We start from the raw sequence: 17,288 nt of genomic DNA on the forward strand, positions 1-17,288 counted from the left end.
TTGGTAGGGGATTTCTTAGATTGAGAACTCCCTGTTAGATCCTTAACAGTGTAAATGTTCACCTACCCCCACCCCTTTTTGTTCTTGTCCCTGGAGATGTGGCTGTAAGATGAAGTGACTGAGGCTGGGCCAGGCTTCAGCACAGAAGAGAGAACTATGCAGCCCAAGGCAGACTGTGAACAGTCAGGGTGACATAGCAGAAGGAGGAGGTTGGGCTGGAGTAGAAGTGGGAGGTGGCCAGCAGGGATTGGGCAGGAGGTTGAGGGCAGAGTTTCAGTACCTAGACAAATGGAAGCCAAGGGCCTACAGACTGCATTGCTGTCCACAGACTTGGGCTGGGCCTCACTGGAGGTCAGATTGGACAGCTTCTTCAGTTTCTTCAGCTCTAGGGGGAATCTTTCATAGCACCTTTTGCACACGGGCTTCATATAGAACTCCACAGGTTTGTTCCATCAGCCTTGATCACATGACTGCGGTTGTAACAAACATCTATCTCCAAAGATCTGATTATAGTAGGTCTCACAATAGGTCAGGCCCTCTTTTCATAGCACTGGTGCTACAGGAATGGCTTCTCATGCTTGGCACAAAGTACTCCATATTCCACCACTTCCCCAGTGTCTCTACTACACAGCCATCACTGGGCTGATGGCAAGTCCCACAGATGGGGACATCCATCTTGTCATGGCAAGGCAGGCAGTAGAGCTCACCCTTCAGCTCTTGGTCTCAGGTCAGCTCCTTCTCACAGTGGAAGCAGTTGACACAATCTGGGTGGTAGGCTTCACTTTTTGAACATGAGAGGTTGTTCATCAATGGCCAGCTCACATCAGCCAGCTCCACAAAACACAGCTCACAACATAAACAGCCTGAATGCCAGCCCACTAACTTCATGGACTTGATCATGTGTCCAGTGACAAACTCACCACAGAATTTGTAGCATGAAGCAATCAGCCTTTGGAAGACATGATTGCGGTACTTAATGGCTCTCAAACTCATAAAAGAGCCAGAAGTACTGTGCACACACAAAGCAGTGCTCATGGTAGAGTACTCCAGTGCTGTTGAAGATGTGCTCTTTATTTAGGGGTAGTGTAGGCCTGGCAGCACTGGTGCATGCCATTGGCTGAGCATAGCCATGCTTCTTCCTCTCTTGGTGACTGTATGTCTATCCCAGTTGGTAAACCTGGAAGTCCTCAAGGTTTTCTGACGCACAATATGTCACTCATCGTATTAGTTTAGTGTTATGTGTGGGAGGACTATTCTCTTGTGTGTCTTTCAACCTTGTTGTTTACTGTTCCAAAGTTTGACTATGATGTATTTTGTGGTTTATTCCAACTTCTAGACTCTGTGGGTTCATGTTGTTTTGCTAAATTTGGTAAGTCTTCAGCCATCATATCTGTGACTGATTTTCCAGCACTATCCGCATTCTTTTCTCTATCGTAGATTACTGAGACTAACAAGTGGATAGGGAATGTGGTTGCTTATTATTGATGGGTAGTGCTGGGAATCCTGGCCCCATGTGGCTCTACTGATATCACCAAACATAGGTTTTATTCAGGGAGATGAAAATTTCAGGCTTCTGCTTTACCTTCAGTGAAGGAAACTGGAATATTTCTTTAGATCCTGGTGATAAGTCTAAGCTTTGAAATTTGTCCTTTGCTGGAATGGGCTAGGGTATCTCTCTCTCTCTCTCTCTCTCTCTCTCTCTCTCTCTCTCTCTCTCTCTCTCTCTCTCTCTCTGTGTGTGTGTGTGTGTGTTAGTTTGTTTAAGAATCATGTCTCAGAAGGCTGTTCTTTTCTCATTCTTTGGCTAAGGTGAAATCATTTCTGTTATTTGCTCTGTCAGTATCTGTTCATAGTCTCAGATTACTGGCTTCTTCAGGTCAAATACTGTGTTAGATGAGGAACTTGTCACCAGTAGTGCAAGATTTACTATGTGATCCTATTAAAGAACTTATTAATGTGTAGATTTATGTACATATTTATCTATATCTCTTTAGTTCCTAATATTAGAACATGAAGAGTGCTGGTCCACAAAGCAGTGACATTTCGGATGCTATAAAGTTAAGAGAAGAAAGGTGGATTCTGTTCAAGGGCTCACCATCCATTGTCACAGGGAGGGTGTGGCAGAACACTTCACACCATGGTAGCTGGAGCATGTGACAAAGTATTCATCTCAAGGTAGATGGAAGGAAGCAAAGTAAAAAGAAGGGGCCAGATACTAGGTATAACCCTTCAAGCCATGCATCCAGTGGCCTATTTCCGCCAGACGACTTCCACCTCCTGGATTTTCTCCTTTCTCCCAAAATAGCACTACCAGGTATTTGCCATCAAAAAGGCAATACTTGAGCCTATGGCAGACATTTTTTGTTCAACTATAGAAATGGGGATAAAAAGCATGGTTCCTAAAACTTACAGGAATCATGATATTAGGTTAAGAACTTTCCTGAAATTAATATTTCATGACTTCCAAATAAACTGTTTCCTGTGAATCATACTCATAATTTTCTTATGATTTTTTTCTGCTAATATAATCTAAATATTATCCTTTTGTAATAATTCTGTTTCTAACAATTTGATTGTATTGTTTTTACCAAAGCTAAGAACTATGATTTAAAGTTATTTCTTACTTCATACTTAAATGATTCTGCCAGAATACAATTACATAAAAGTGTGAAGACTTAAAATTTTTATTGTTATTAAATTTATAACTTATAATTTGTAATAATTTACAACTTGTAAAACACCTTACTTACCCTGTAATAATAATTTCTGGATAGGTTTGTGCTCCAAGGTTCCAAGCTCCTCCACTGACTGGCCATTCCTAAATAGATTATTGAGGGGAATATGTGGCTTTTATTTTTAAAATTAAATGGCTTAGAATTTTAAAATTAAATGCTACAAAATAATTTCTAAAAAGTTAACAATGAGTCATGACAAAACAGCCAAAGATGAAGTGCCTAGTTAGCATCAATTCCTTTGTTAAACAAATAGATCTGTAAATGCAGAATAATAACTTCTTTAAAAAATAGATTTTAACCAATATCACCATTTATATAAACCAATAAAAGAAGTACTTTTAATTGGATAAATACAGTGTTGCAACAAATGTCATGGAGTATGTATTGCCAACAAGTTACTGTGGTGCCATTTAATCCAGAACTACATGTAAATAGTACTTTTTTGAATTGTATATTTCAGTTAACCTGGGCCAATAACAGGAACCATATTAGATGGTTTGTGATAATTATAAATACTGGAATCTTAAATATTGTAAAGAAAATTTTCATTATGTTTATAGGATTTCTGTGGTTTTTTTTTTCTTTGTTGCTGTTGTTTGAGATATGGTTTCTCTGTTTAGCCCTGGCTATCCTGGAACTCACTTTGTAGACCAAGCTGGCCTCAAACTCAGAGATCCATCTGCCTCTACCTCCCAAGAGCTGGGATTAAAGGTGTATGCCACCACCACCTGGCTTAGTTTTTTTCTAATGATGAATTAAGAAAAAAAATGATTCATGAATTTTGTAAAACTTGATCAATGTAAAAGAATTAAAGGTATGACTCTGATCATTTACATACATAATACTATAATAAGCATGACTGAAAAATAGATTTAGTATGTTATCACATAGTATACAGGAAATTTATAATCTAACAGGCTTAGAACTATGCTCCAGTCAGAAAATCAAATTCACTTGTTATATCTTTGATGATGTCATCTTGTAACTTACAAAGTTTCAGCCAAGTCACCTTGAGTGGAAAGTCAGAAAATAAAATGACAAGAAAAAGCATGACCATACATACAAAAACAGGAAAAGTGTACCTTATTACTGTATCCTTGTTTTTTATGCTTGACTCCTATAGAATAGAGTACTAGAATCAAATCTGGAGGGCAGTCGGCAAAATATGCTGTGCATGTAACTGGTGACTCATGAATGTCCATTGGATATGGATTTTCAAAGATTGGAAAACTAATAGATAAAAACAATAGATTAGAGTCACTTTGCAAAGATAAAAATATGAAATAATCTTCATGATCAAGTCCTAAAGTGTTTATAAACATTAAAACATCACTCTTTTCAGCACCATAAAAAGAGTCATTTTATTTGAATACTTTAAAAATATAATTATCTATAAAATAAATTGTAATAATGATAGAAATTAATTTTCTTTCCAGGCTGCCAACATCCCACAATGACCACTTTGTTAATATGAATAGAATAATTGTATTAAACTAAAATATTATACAATAAGTACAGTGTCTTAAAATTTAGATCAATTACATATTATATTTAAAAGTATAACATATATTTTACTATTAATATTTTACTACTATACCTTTATACTACTTAAAGGCATATAACTTTAAATAGCAAAATAATTGTTTTGTTTGTATTAAATAGTAAGATATTTGTATTATGGTAGTATACTTTTATTTCTTTTTTGGCTTTTAAAAAATTTTATTGGATATTTTATTTATATTTCAGATGTTACCCATTTACCCCATTCCCCCCCACTCAGGAACCCCCTAGCCCATCCACCCTCCTCCTGCTTCTATGAGGATGTGCCCCCAAATAACCCCCCCACTCCCACCTCCCCACATTCAAATTCCCCCACATTTGGTATCCAGCCTTCATGAGACCAATCATCTCCTCTCCCACTTATGCCCAACAAGGCCATCTTCCCCTACATATACAGCTGGAGTCATGGGTCCCTCCCTATGTGCTCCCAGGCTGGTGGTTTAGACCCTGGGAGCTCTGGTTGGTTGGTATTGTTGCCTCCTCATGGGGCCACCAACCCTTTCAGCTCCTTTAGTCTTCTCTCTAACTCCTCCATTGGGAACCCCTTAATCAGATCAATGGTTAGCTCTGAGCATCCACCTCTGAATGTCAGGCTCTGGCAGACCTCTAAGGAGACAGCTGTATCAGGCTCCTGTCAGCATGCACTTTCTGACATCCACATCAGAGTCTACTTTTGGTGACTGCACAAGGGATGGATACCCAGGTGGAATGGTCTCCAGACAGCCTCTCCTTTAGTTCCTGTCCCACACTTTGTCTCCATATTGCTCCCTTGAGTATTTTGTTACTCCTTCTAAGAACCAAAGCACCACACTTGGTCTTCCTTTTTCATGAGCTTCATGTGCTCTGTGAATTTAATCTTGGGTATTTCAAGCTTCTGGGCTAATATCCAATTATCAGTGAGTGAATACCATGTGTGTTCTTTTGTGATTGGGTTACCTCACTCAGGATGATATTTTTTAGTTCCATCCATTTACCTAAGAATTTCTCAAATTTATTATTTTTAATAGCTGAGTGATACTCCATTGTGTAAATGTACCACATTTTTTGTATCCATTCCTATGTTGAAGGACATCTGGGTTCTTTCCAACTTCTGGCTATTATAAATAAGGCTGCTATGAACATAGTGGAGCATATGTCCTTGTTATATGTTGGAGCATTTTCTGGGTATATGCCCAGGAGTGGTATAGCTGGGTCCTCAGGTAATGCTATGTCCAATTTTCTGAGGAACCGCCAGACTGATTTCCAGAGTGGTTGCAGCATCTTGAAATCCCACCAACAGTGGAGGAGTGTTTCTCTTTCTCCACATCCTTGCTAGCATCTACTATCACCTGAGTTTTTTTTATCTTAGCCATTATGACTGGTATAAGGTGGAATCTCAGGGTTGTTTTGATTTGCATTTCCCTGATGACTAAGGATGCTGAACATTTCTTTAGGTTCTTCTCAGCCATTCAAGTTTCCTCAGTTAAGAATTCTTTGTTTAGCTCTATACCCCATTATTTAATAGGGTTATTTGGTTGTCTGGAGTCTAATTTCTTGAGTTCTTTGTATATCTTGGATATTAGCCCTCTATTGGATGTAGGATTGGTAATGATCTTTTCCCAATCTGTTGGTTGCCTTTTTGTCCTATTGACAGTGTCCTCTGCTTTACAGAAACTTTGCAATTTTATGAGGTGCCATTTGTTAATTCTTGATCTTAGAGCATAAGCCATTGGTGTTCTGTTCAGGAACTTTTCCCCTGTGCCCAAGTATTCAAGGTTCTTCCCCACCTTCTCTTCTATTAGTTTCAGTGTTTCTGGTTTTATGTGGACATCCTTTATCCACTTGGGCTTGAGCTTTGTACAAGGAGATAAGAATGGATCAATTTGCATTCTTCTACATGCTGACCTCCAGTTGAACCAGCAGCCTTTGTTGAAAATGATGTCCTTTTTCCACTGGATGGTTTTAGCTCCTTTGTCAAAGATCAAGTGACTATAGGTGTGTGGGTTCAGTTCTGGATCTTCAATTCTATTCCATTGATCTTCCTGCCTGTCTCTGTACCAATACCATGCAGTTTTTATTATTATTGCTCTGTAGTACAGCTTGAGGTCACGGGTGGTGATTCCTCCAGAAGTTCTTTTATTGTTGATGATAGTTTTTGCTATCCTGGGTTTTTGTTGTTCCAAATGAATTTGAAAATTGATCCTGAGCCAGAAGGCGGAAGAACAGATGCTCCAATGTTTTGAAGTAGAACGAGTGTCCAGGTGTTCAGAGGTCTCTATAAATTGGCTAAGTTTTAGAAGCTATGCTTTGTGCTTCCCACAATTATAGTTAACTCAGTCATTCTGGATTTCTGATGGGGTTGAAAACTTATAGCCTCATAGCCAATCCTGGCTATTTACCTTGAGAGAAAAGATTTGAGTGGATGGTCATCAGCTGACATTCATCCTAAAGCCAGGTTCAGAACTAAATGTTTTAGTTAGGATAGATGACAGAGGTTCTGGTTAGTCAACAAAATGATGGACTGGGTATTAGGACTATCTTGTACCTCACTGGTACAAATTGGCATAATTATGCTCTAATTGTATTTTGAGAGAACAGTTTCATTTTAACAGGAAGGGTGATATGTAGGAGGAGCTAAGGTGGGAGGAGTACTGAGAGGAAGAGAAGGAGTAAGAAGAAGAGAAGAAGGAGAAGAGAAGCTAGGTGATGAAAGAGAGAAAGAGGGGGGAAACAGGGAGGCGGATGTTTATGTATCTCCACCAGTCAAAGATAGTTGATATATCTAGGTTGGGTAGTGGGTTACACCTCTGATTGAGCAATACCAAACTTATAAAGCCCTTGATTAACATTTTTAAAAAAATGTATAAGTGCAAAAAGGAAAAGGGAGCATGGAATAGGGGTCTTCTAAGGGGGGGAATGGGGGAAAGGGGATGGCATCTGAAGTGTAAATAAAATATCCAATAAAAATGGGGAAAAAAAGAAAATTTCTCTTTCTTAACTCTGTAAAGAATTGAGTTGGGATTTTAATGGGGATTGCATTGAATCTGTAGATTGCTTTTGGCAAGATGGCCATTTTTACTATATTAATCCTGCCAATCCATGAGCATGGGAGATCTTTCCATCTTGCTGGATCTTCTTCGATTTCTTTCTTCAGAGACTTGAAGTTCTTGTCATAGAGATCTTTCACTTGCTTTGTTAGATTCACTCCAAGGTATTTGATATTATTTGTGGCTATTGTGAAGGGTGTCATTTTTCTAATTTCTTTCTCAGCTTGTTTATCCTTTGAGTAGAGGAAGGCTACTGATTTGTTTGAGTTGATTTTATATCCAGCCACTTTGCTGAAGTTGTTTATCATGTTTAGGAATTCTCTGGTGGAAGTTTTGGGGTCACTTAAGTATACTATCATATCATCTGAAAATAGTGATATTTTGACTTCTTCCTTTCCTATTTGTATCCCTTTGACTTCCTTTTGTTGTCTAATTGCTCTGGCTAGGGCTCCCAGTACTATATTGAACAGGAAGGGAGCGAGTGGGCAGCCTTGTCTAGTCCCTGATTTTAGTGGGATTGCTTCAAGTTTCTCTCCACTTAGTTTGATGTTGGCTACTGGTTTGCTGTATATTTTCTTATATTTTAAAAAATGAATGAATGAATGAATGAATGAATGAATACCTTGGAAATACATGTAAGGGCTAGCAATTGAAGTATTCAAATTTATATTTGCTAGGAGAGGGAAAATTAGTTTTATCAATGGAGTGACGCTGGGTATAGCAACCACTCTGGTGCTTAGGAGTTGTTGACTGACATATAATAGACACCACAGTGTGTTTGTGTGTGTGTGTGTGTGTGTGTGTGTGTGTGTGTGTGTATGTGTTTTCTTTTTGGGTGGTGCTTTGTTTTGTTATCTTGGATTTGGGGATTTTGTTGTATTATGTTTTTGCTTGTCTTTTGGAAAAGAACGTAAAGTTGCATGAGTGAGGAGGGGAGGGTCTGGTTGGACTTGGGGAGGGAGAGAATAGGATCAAAATATATTTAAAGGTAAAAATTATTTTAAATAATAAAAGAAGCTATAACTCTCCCTCCAGATAAAGGAAGATCTAAGAACCAAGAGGGAACGATTGCTCACCATAATGTTTGTATGAGCAAATTAAAAAAAATAAACAGTTGACAGGTACATAGAAGTGACTGCAGATGTTGGGGGATGGAATAGAGAGAAGGCTCTAAACACATAACATTCAATGTGGTTGAGAAGAAAATATCTGAGGACTATTCCAGGAGAAAGAAGTTTGTGGTAGTCAACAAAGATGAAAAGGGAGTTGAAGATCTGATGGAGATGTTGACTTTGGAGTTTGTCCAGATGATTTCCTGTCTTGCTTTGAGGATTACAGTTATGTGATTGGATGAATCTCAGAAGAGACTTTGAACTTTGGATTTTTAACATTGTTGAGACTCCTATAGATTATGAGAACCTTGGAATTTGGACAAAATGTAGTTTTTTTTTTATTAAGCTATGGCTAGGTATGGCCCCCATAGACTCATATGTTTGAATAAGCCTATGGGGGCCAGGGAATGGAATGTGGTGGTTTGTATATCAGGGAATGATACTATTAGGAGGTGTAGCCCTGTTGCAGTAGATGCAGCCTTATTGGAGTAGGCGTGTCACTGTGGGTGTGGGTTTTAAGACTCTCAGCCTAGCTGTCTGGAAACCTATCTTCTGTTTGCCTTCAGAAAAAGATGATGAACTCTCATCTCCTCCTGCACCATGCTTGCCTAGGTGCTGTTATGATCCCAACTTCATGATAATGGACTCAACCTTTGAACCTGTAAGCCAGCCCCAATTAAATGTTGTCCTTATAAGGGTTTCCTTGGTCATGGTGTCTGTTCACAGCAGTAAAACCCAAAATAAGACAAAAGCGCTTGTTGCCAAAACTAAAACAAAGACCTAATCCATATAGTTAAAGTCCATAAAGTTCTAGGAAAGTTTGTAAATGTATTAACCTTGCTTTTTGGCTCCTATAGTTCTGCTTCTGGCTAAGTGTTCTAGTTAACTGAAATATGTCAACCAGAACATAGTTTTTGTACTTAAAATCTCACCCCAAGAAAGGCTCAGGTCTACACTGGGTTTCTGAACACTCGACTGGCTAATAAAGACTATCTATTGCCTACAAGAAAAGAAAAGAAAAGAAAAGAAAAGAAAAGAAAAGAAAAGAAAAGAAAGTATTTGAGGGAAATAGAATAGATTCAGTGTTGATATTTAAATTTATCTAATATTTGACAATAGTAGAAATTTACATAAGTTTTAATCGTGTTATCAAGGTAAACAAAATTTTTTAATAAAATGTTTCTTCACATACTTAACATAAGATGATAAGAACCATAAGAACAGAGCTGGAGAAAGAACTCAATTAGTATGAGGACTTTTCTCTGAAAGCAGGAAGACCTGAGTTCAAATTCCCAGCCCACTATAATCCTATAAACCTAGACACTGCCTATAAACTCAGCAACTGGGAGGTAGAAATAAGTGAGTCTCTTGACCTGGCTGGCAACCAGCCTAAAAGCAGCAAGCTTCCAGTTCACTGAGGAGTCTCAGGTAGAAGAAACAAGCAGAAGAATGGTAGAAGAGGATTTCCAAGGACCTCCTCTCCTTTGTCCTCTACATACATGTGGTGCATGAACCTGTATACTCACATGCATGCACCTCATACAACACACACATGTGAACACACACACACACACACCATAAAAGTAAATATATAATATAAATCTGTATTACACATATTTCACCACGATAAAATTTTTAGTGTGTATATAAACTAAAGAAATTTAATATAAAATATCTACTGGTTATTAGAGGTCAATAAGGTATGAGGAAACAACATATAGGACATAGTTGAACACGAATGCTAATAAAAGTACATTTTAACAAAATTAGATCATCATTCCTTAAAGAAAGAATAATCCAGGGAACACTGGTGGAATAGAAACTGTCTCCATATGGCCAAAGTCAGAATTAATAAAAGAATAGAGTGTGGCTGGAGAGAGAGCTAGCAGTTAAAAGCACTTGCTGTTCTTCCAGAAGACAAGAATGAAGTTCCCAGCACCCACATGGGGCAGCTTCGCAACCTTGAACACCTGCACTCACATGCACATACCCACATGCAGAAACACACACCTACACATAATTGAAAATAATAAAAAAAAAATCTTAAAAATGAAATACTAGACTTTACTCCAAAGAGACAAAGTTCATAAAAATATCAAAAACATGTGAAGGACAGGTGAAACATGAGGAAAAGAAGATGGATGCAGAGAAAAAAAAAAATAAGGTGAGGTGAGACCTAAAATCCTTGCACAGCAGATAAAGGTAGACATTAACTGGTACCAGCTACCTGCTGGGGTCCAAGATTAGTAATCATCAAAGAGGTCCTATCCCCTCTTGAGGACAGATGCTATAAGAATACCAAATAGAGAGAATAAGTAAGCTAAAGACATGACAAGGAGGGATAAGATGGACAGAAATATGGCCCAAGAAGGTCATGGAGATTTTAAAAGAATTACAATACAGGGGCTGAACATGAGATTCCCCATAAGTTCTTTAGAGTAACCAGCCTGTAGAAGTTATGGAAGTTACTAAATCCATAACAGCCTAGGTGAGCAACAATGTAGAAACATGAGATGTATACTAAACATGGTACATACTCTCAGCCAAGGACTGTGTTGCATTAGTTAAGCCCACGAGGGATCTGAGTGAGAAGAAAACACTAAGGCTAAATATTCCATGTAGAATGTATGATCCTTAGCATACCAAAAACTACCTCATAGGGCACAAGTATAAGGTGTCAGACTGTGAGATTCCTAAAGAGCGGCCCATTGGAGAGGGCACACTAGTCTGACATTATAACTAGAACCAGAAGCCCTCCTTTCACCCAGAGTTCATTACAGAAGACATCAAAGTTACAAGTGATAAATGCAGAAACTCGTGGTGCCAAGAACAAGTGACTGGTGAGTACTGAGTCATTACAGATGTAATAGCTATAATATACATAAATATGAGCAGAAATGTAGGGAGAAGATGATAAGGAGAAGGGCAGTGAAATGTCTTCTGGGTATGACACTGACTTTCAGTCATGAACACACAGCAGCTGCGGTTGCCTGAACTAAACCTGCATTAGATTGAGCCTGTCAACATTCAGTCAGTGTGAAGTCTGAGGCCCATGGGAGCCTGCCTCTTCCATGGGAATTATTGATTGATGACGGGTACTGGGGAAAGGAGGGTCATTGTCTTTAATGGTGTAGCCACTGGTAAGTTCATCATCCAGCGGAAAGCTTTATTCATATGCACATGCATATGACTCTGGTTAAATTCAGTGGGCATGGTAGAACATATGTACTATGAAAATAGAGAGAAGGAATTCTTTGGATAGCAGAGTTTAAACGGGGAGGGTAATGAAGAATGGAGGCTAAGATATGGTGCAGAAGGACAGTTAACCAAACTGAGGAAACATGAAGAAACCACATGAAAACTGCTACTTTATAAACTAATTAAAAGTATACTTTAAAAGACTTTAAATGCTGTAAATGAAGGTACTGCCATCCTTGGATAAATGATGCTGATTCCAAAAGGCATAGGTTATAAAATGAAAATCCCAGTTCCAGGTGTGAGCCTCCTACCTCAGAGTTATTGGCCAATAATAGTTAAGTCCCTAGAGGTTCCCCAAATTATACAGGTTATGGGTATTTCCATTGGCTACCCACTGGAACTGAATAGTAAGATTATATTGTGGAAGATTCACAGTCTTTAGTTACACAATACAGAGAAATGGTGCTACAATGTGCTGGCAGCTTTCTCCTTGCTGGCTAGCTTTTGTAGTTCTGTAAATTGTCATGCCAGCAGCTGGAGGACAAAGTTAACAGCATCCTTATAGGCCACAATGCCAACTTACCAGGCATTATTTTACTTATAAAATAATGGTACTACTGGTATGGGATTAAGCAAATGATAGGCAATTAGATCTGAAACCCATTCAGCAGAACAGAGTTCATGATCAGTAATGTGTACCTGGTCAAAGGTCCATAGTTTACAAGTTATGAGCTTGGTGGATGAACCTATTATCATTGTTTTAGTAAATGGACATGTTGTCAAAGTGCCTTTCAAATATTTTTTTATACCAACAGACTATGCTTGTCCTCAGGCTTAATTACAGAAGCTTTGCTTTGCACTAAATAGTGATTAATTCAGACACTCTTGGCTGGGCAAGATGCTAACACTAATTTGGTACTAATAAGTCGAGTGCTCAGCATTAAACCCCTTCCAAGGCTCAGAGAACATGGCAGAAAGTGAGTGGAAATAAAGGAACAGATGAAGAAGAAGGTGTGCGAAACATTGCCTTATAAGCATAACACAGCTGTGGCACTCACAAACTCACAGCATCTGGAGTTGATGCTAGTAAACATTCAATGATAAAAGTGAAGGCACTTATAGGGCACCACTCTACCTAGGAGAGCTAATGACAGTCAAGGATTGATGATGAAGAAGAAATATCTGACTTCAGTGATTAAGCCATTGATGAGTTACTTAAATTCCATCAGGTAGATCCACAGCCTAGTGCATCTGAATAGCCCTGGTTAAACTCAGTGACCACAAAGCAAAACAAAAACACATGGAAGTAGGGTCTAGACATGGTGGAAGGAAGTAAAGAGAGATTGGTGGGAATAAAAGGATAGTAAGGCAGAGTGAAGAATAAGTATAAACAGATTGTATTATGCAAAAAATTCAAAGACTAAATTACTAAAAAGAAAGAAAAATTGTTCCTGGTGATAGAGAACAGTCTCACAACAACACATTTACTTTTCTGAAAGATTTAAAGTTAAAGTATAATTATACCACTTCTCCTTTCTCATTTCTCCCTCCAATACCTCCCTTGTCCCTTTCCCTTGCGCATATATATATATATGTGTGTGTGTGTGTGTATACATATATATGTGTATATACATATATATATATGCATAGATACAGGAAAACAACCTGCTGAGTTCATCTAGTGATATATATATATATATATATATATATATATATATATATATATATAAAATTTCAGGGTTGACCACTTGGAATTGGGTAACCAATTAAACGGCTTGTCTCTGGGGAAGACTAACTGCCCCTCTCAGAAGTCCTTCATTGCCTATAGTTCTTTGACCAAGATATTTATATATGTCTACTTAGGCACATCTAAAAAAAAATGATCATGGCTATACTTCAAGATCTCTGAGATACATTCAAGAGACCAAAACTAAGAATTAACTAGGCAAAAAGAGATGAGATAAAAGCTAAAGATGTGAATAATAAATTCAATAAATTTAAAGGAGAAAATGCCCCAAAGGTAGAGAAAGAAATTATATCCAAATACAAGAGAAATTGAGAACTTAAAGTAGACATGACCAGTGAAAAGCATCTGCAAGGAATATAGTAGTTAAGAAGTCAATAATACAAAGCATAGAAACAATGTAAAAGGCTTAAAGTAAAAACTACCAACTCACCTATGGAGGCAAACACATCAGAATACCATCAGATATCTCATCAGCAATCCTAAAATTTAGGAAAGTATACAATGATATATTTCAAGCCCTAAAATAAATTACTATAAACAGGATGGCTATATACAGCAAAACTACCTTTTAAAAATACAAAACAAGGGATCCATAGAACCCATAGCCAGCACTAGCACGCCCCTTCCGCCACTCGCCCCTCCTGCAGTCTGAGGCCTGCGGGTAAGTGCACCCAGGAGCCCCCCAGACACATTCTGGGGGATCCATAGAACCCATAGCCAGCGCTAGCACGCTCCTTCTGCTGCTCGCCCCCCCTCCGGTCTGAGGCCTGAGGCAAAACTGTCAATCATTATTGATGGAGAAACCAAAATATTCCATGACAAATCCAAATTTACACAGTATCTCAACACAAACCCAGCACTTCAAAGGATAATTGGTGGAAAACTCCATCACAAGGAGGGAAACTACAACCTGGAAAAAGCAGGAAAGTAATCTTCCAAAAACCGTAAAAGAAGGTAGCTACACAAACATATCTCCACTGCCAATAACAAAAATAACAGGAAACAACACTCATTTTTCCTTAATATCTCTTAATATCAATGGACTCAATTCTCCAGTAAAAAGACATAGACTATCAGACTGGATACGTAAACAGGACCCAACATTTTGCTGCATTCAGGAAACGCACCTCTGTGGAAAGGACAGACACTACCTCAGAGTAAAAGGTTGGAAAACAATCTACCAAGCAAATGATCCCAAGAAACAAGCTGGAGTAGCGATTCTAATATCAAATAAAATCAGTTTTCAACCAGAAGTAATCAAAAAAGATAAAGAAGGACACTTCATATTCATGAAAGGAAAAATGTACCAAGAGGAACTTGCAATTCTCAACATCTATGCCCCAAATGTAAGGGCACCCACATATATAAAAGACACTTTACTAAAACTTAAAGCATACATTGCACCCTACACAATAATAGTGGGAGATTTCAACACCCCACTCTCAGCTATGGACAGATCATGGAAACAGAAACTAAATCGAGACACAATGAAACTAACAGAAGTTATGAACCAATTGGACTTAACTGACATCTATAGAACATTTCATCCTAAAACAAAAGAATACACCTTCTTCTCAGCACCTCATGGTACCTTCTCGAAAATAGACCATATAATTGGTCACAAAACAGGCCTCAACAGATACAAAAAGATTGAAATAATCCCCAGCACCTTATCAGACCACCATGGATTAAGACTTGTCTTTGACATGGACAAAAACATCAGAAAACCGACATACACTTGGCAACTGAACAATACTCTACTCAATGATAACTTGGTCAAGGAAGAAATTAAGAAAGAAATTACAGACTTTTTAGATTTAAATGAAAATGAGGACACATCATATCAAAACATGTGGGACTCATTGAAAGCAGTACTAAGAGGAAAAATCATAGCTCTAAGTGCTCACAAAAAGAAAGTGGAAAGAGCATACATCAACAACTTGACAGCAAACCTGAAAGCATTAGAACAAAAAGAAGCTAGTATACCCAAGAGGAGTAGACGGCAGGAAATAGTCAAACTCAGGGCTGAAATCAACCAAGTCGAAACAAAAAGAACTATACAAAATATCAACAAAACCAGGAGCTGGTTCTTTGAGAAAATCAACAAGATAGACAAACCCTTAGCCAGACTAACCAAAGGGCGCAGAGACAGCATTCAAATTAATAAAATCAGAACTGAAAAGGGAGACATAACAACAGAAACAGAGGAAATTAAAAAAATTATCAGATCCTACTACAAAGGCCTATACTCAACAAAATTGGAAAATCTGGAGGAAATGGACAATTTTCTAGATAGATACCAGGTACCAAAGTTAAACGAGGAGCAGATAAACCACCTAAACAGTCCCATAACGCCTAAAGAAATAGACACAGTCATTAAAAATCTTCCCACCAAAAAATGTCCGGGGCCAGATGGTTTCAGTGCAGAATTCTTTCAGACCTTCAAGGAAGACCTAATACCAATCCTCTTCAAGTTATTCCATCGAATAGAAACAGAAGGAACACTACCCAATTCATTCTATGAAGCTACCATTACACTCATACCTAAACCACAGAAAGACCCAACAAAGAAAGAGAACTACAGACCAATCTCTCTTATGAATATTGATGCAAAAATACTCAATAAAATTCTCGCAAACCGAATCCAACAACACATCAAAACAATTATCCATCAAGATCAAGTAGGCTTTATCCCAGGAATGCAGGGATGGTTCAATATTCGGAAATCCATCAATGTAATCCACTACATAAATAAACTCAAAGAGAAAAACCACATGATCATCTCACTAGACGCTGAGAAAGCATTTGACAAAATTCAACATCCCTTCATGTTAAAAGTCTTGGAAAGATCAGGAATACAAGGCCCATATCTAAACATAGTAAAAGCAATATACAGCAAGCCAGTAGCCAACATCAAACTAAATGGAGAGAAACTTGAAGCAATCCCACTAAGATCAGGGACTAGGCAAGGCTGCCCACTCTCACCTTACCTATTCAATATAGTACTGGAAGTCTTAGCTAGAGCAATTAGACAACAAAAGGAAGTCAAAGGGATACAGATAGGAAAGGAAGAAGTCAAAATTTCACTATTTGCAGATGATATGATAGTATACTTAAGTGAACCTAAAACTTCCACCAGAGAACTCCTAAACCTGATAAACAACTTTAGCAATGTGGCTGGATATAAAATCAACTCAAACAAATCAGTAGCCTTCCTCTACTCAAAGGATAAACAGGCAGAGAAAGAAATCAGGGAAATGACACCCTTCACAATAGCCACGAATAAAATAAATTATCTTGGAGTGAATCTAACAAAGCAAGTGAAAGATCTGTATGACAAGAACTTCAAGTCTCTCAAGAAAGAAATTGAAGAACATCTCAGAAGATGGAAAGATCTCCCATGCTCCTGGATTGGCAAGATTAATTTAGTAAAAATGGCTATCCTGCCAAAAGCAATCTACAGATTCAATGCAATGCCCATCAAAATTCCAAATCAATTCTTCATAGAGATAGAAAGAGCAATTTACAAATTCATTTGGAATAACAAAAAACCTAGGATATCGAGAACTATTCTCAACAATAAAAGAACCTCTGGGGGAATCACCATTCCAGACCTCAAACTGTACTACAGAGCAGTAGTGATAAAAACTGCTTGGTATTGGTACAGAGACAGAAAGGACGATCAATGGAACAGAATTGAAGACCCAGAAATGAACCCGCATACCTATGGTCACTTGATATTTGACAAGGGAGCTAAATTCATCCAGTGGAAAAAGGACAGCATTTTCAACAAGTGGTGCTGGCTCAACTGGAGGTCAACATGTAGAAGAATGCAAATTAATCCATTCTTATCTCCTTGTACAAAGCTCAACTCCAAGTGGATAAAGGACCTTCACATAAAGCCAGGTAC

At 38.1% G+C, this 17,288-nt stretch overlaps 1 protein-coding gene and 1 pseudogene across 8 annotated transcripts in view; both read right to left on the bottom strand.

The window, feature by feature from the left end:
• The window catches only part of Stxbp5l (syntaxin binding protein 5L), a 286,076-nt gene that overhangs the window by 115,528 nt on the left and 153,260 nt on the right, over positions 1-17,288 (bottom strand). For all 8 annotated transcript variants that reach the window (XM_034515170.2, XM_076942909.1, XM_034515168.2 and 5 more), the window contains exons 13-14: positions 3,818-3,965; positions 2,751-2,818 (exon numbers count right to left, since the gene is read on the bottom strand). In XM_034515170.2, coding sequence (XP_034371061.1) covers positions 2,751-2,818; positions 3,818-3,965 — 216 coding nt within the window. The remainder of the gene's footprint in view (positions 1-2,750; positions 2,819-3,817; positions 3,966-17,288) is intronic.
• Positions 63-1,035, bottom strand: LOC117717946 (LIM and senescent cell antigen-like-containing domain protein 2 pseudogene; annotated as a pseudogene).

The sequence above is a fragment of the Arvicanthis niloticus genome, chromosome 12 (assembly GCF_011762505.2).
Source record: "Arvicanthis niloticus isolate mArvNil1 chromosome 12, mArvNil1.pat.X, whole genome shotgun sequence".
Classification (NCBI taxonomy): Eukaryota; Metazoa; Chordata; class Mammalia; order Rodentia; family Muridae; genus Arvicanthis; species Arvicanthis niloticus.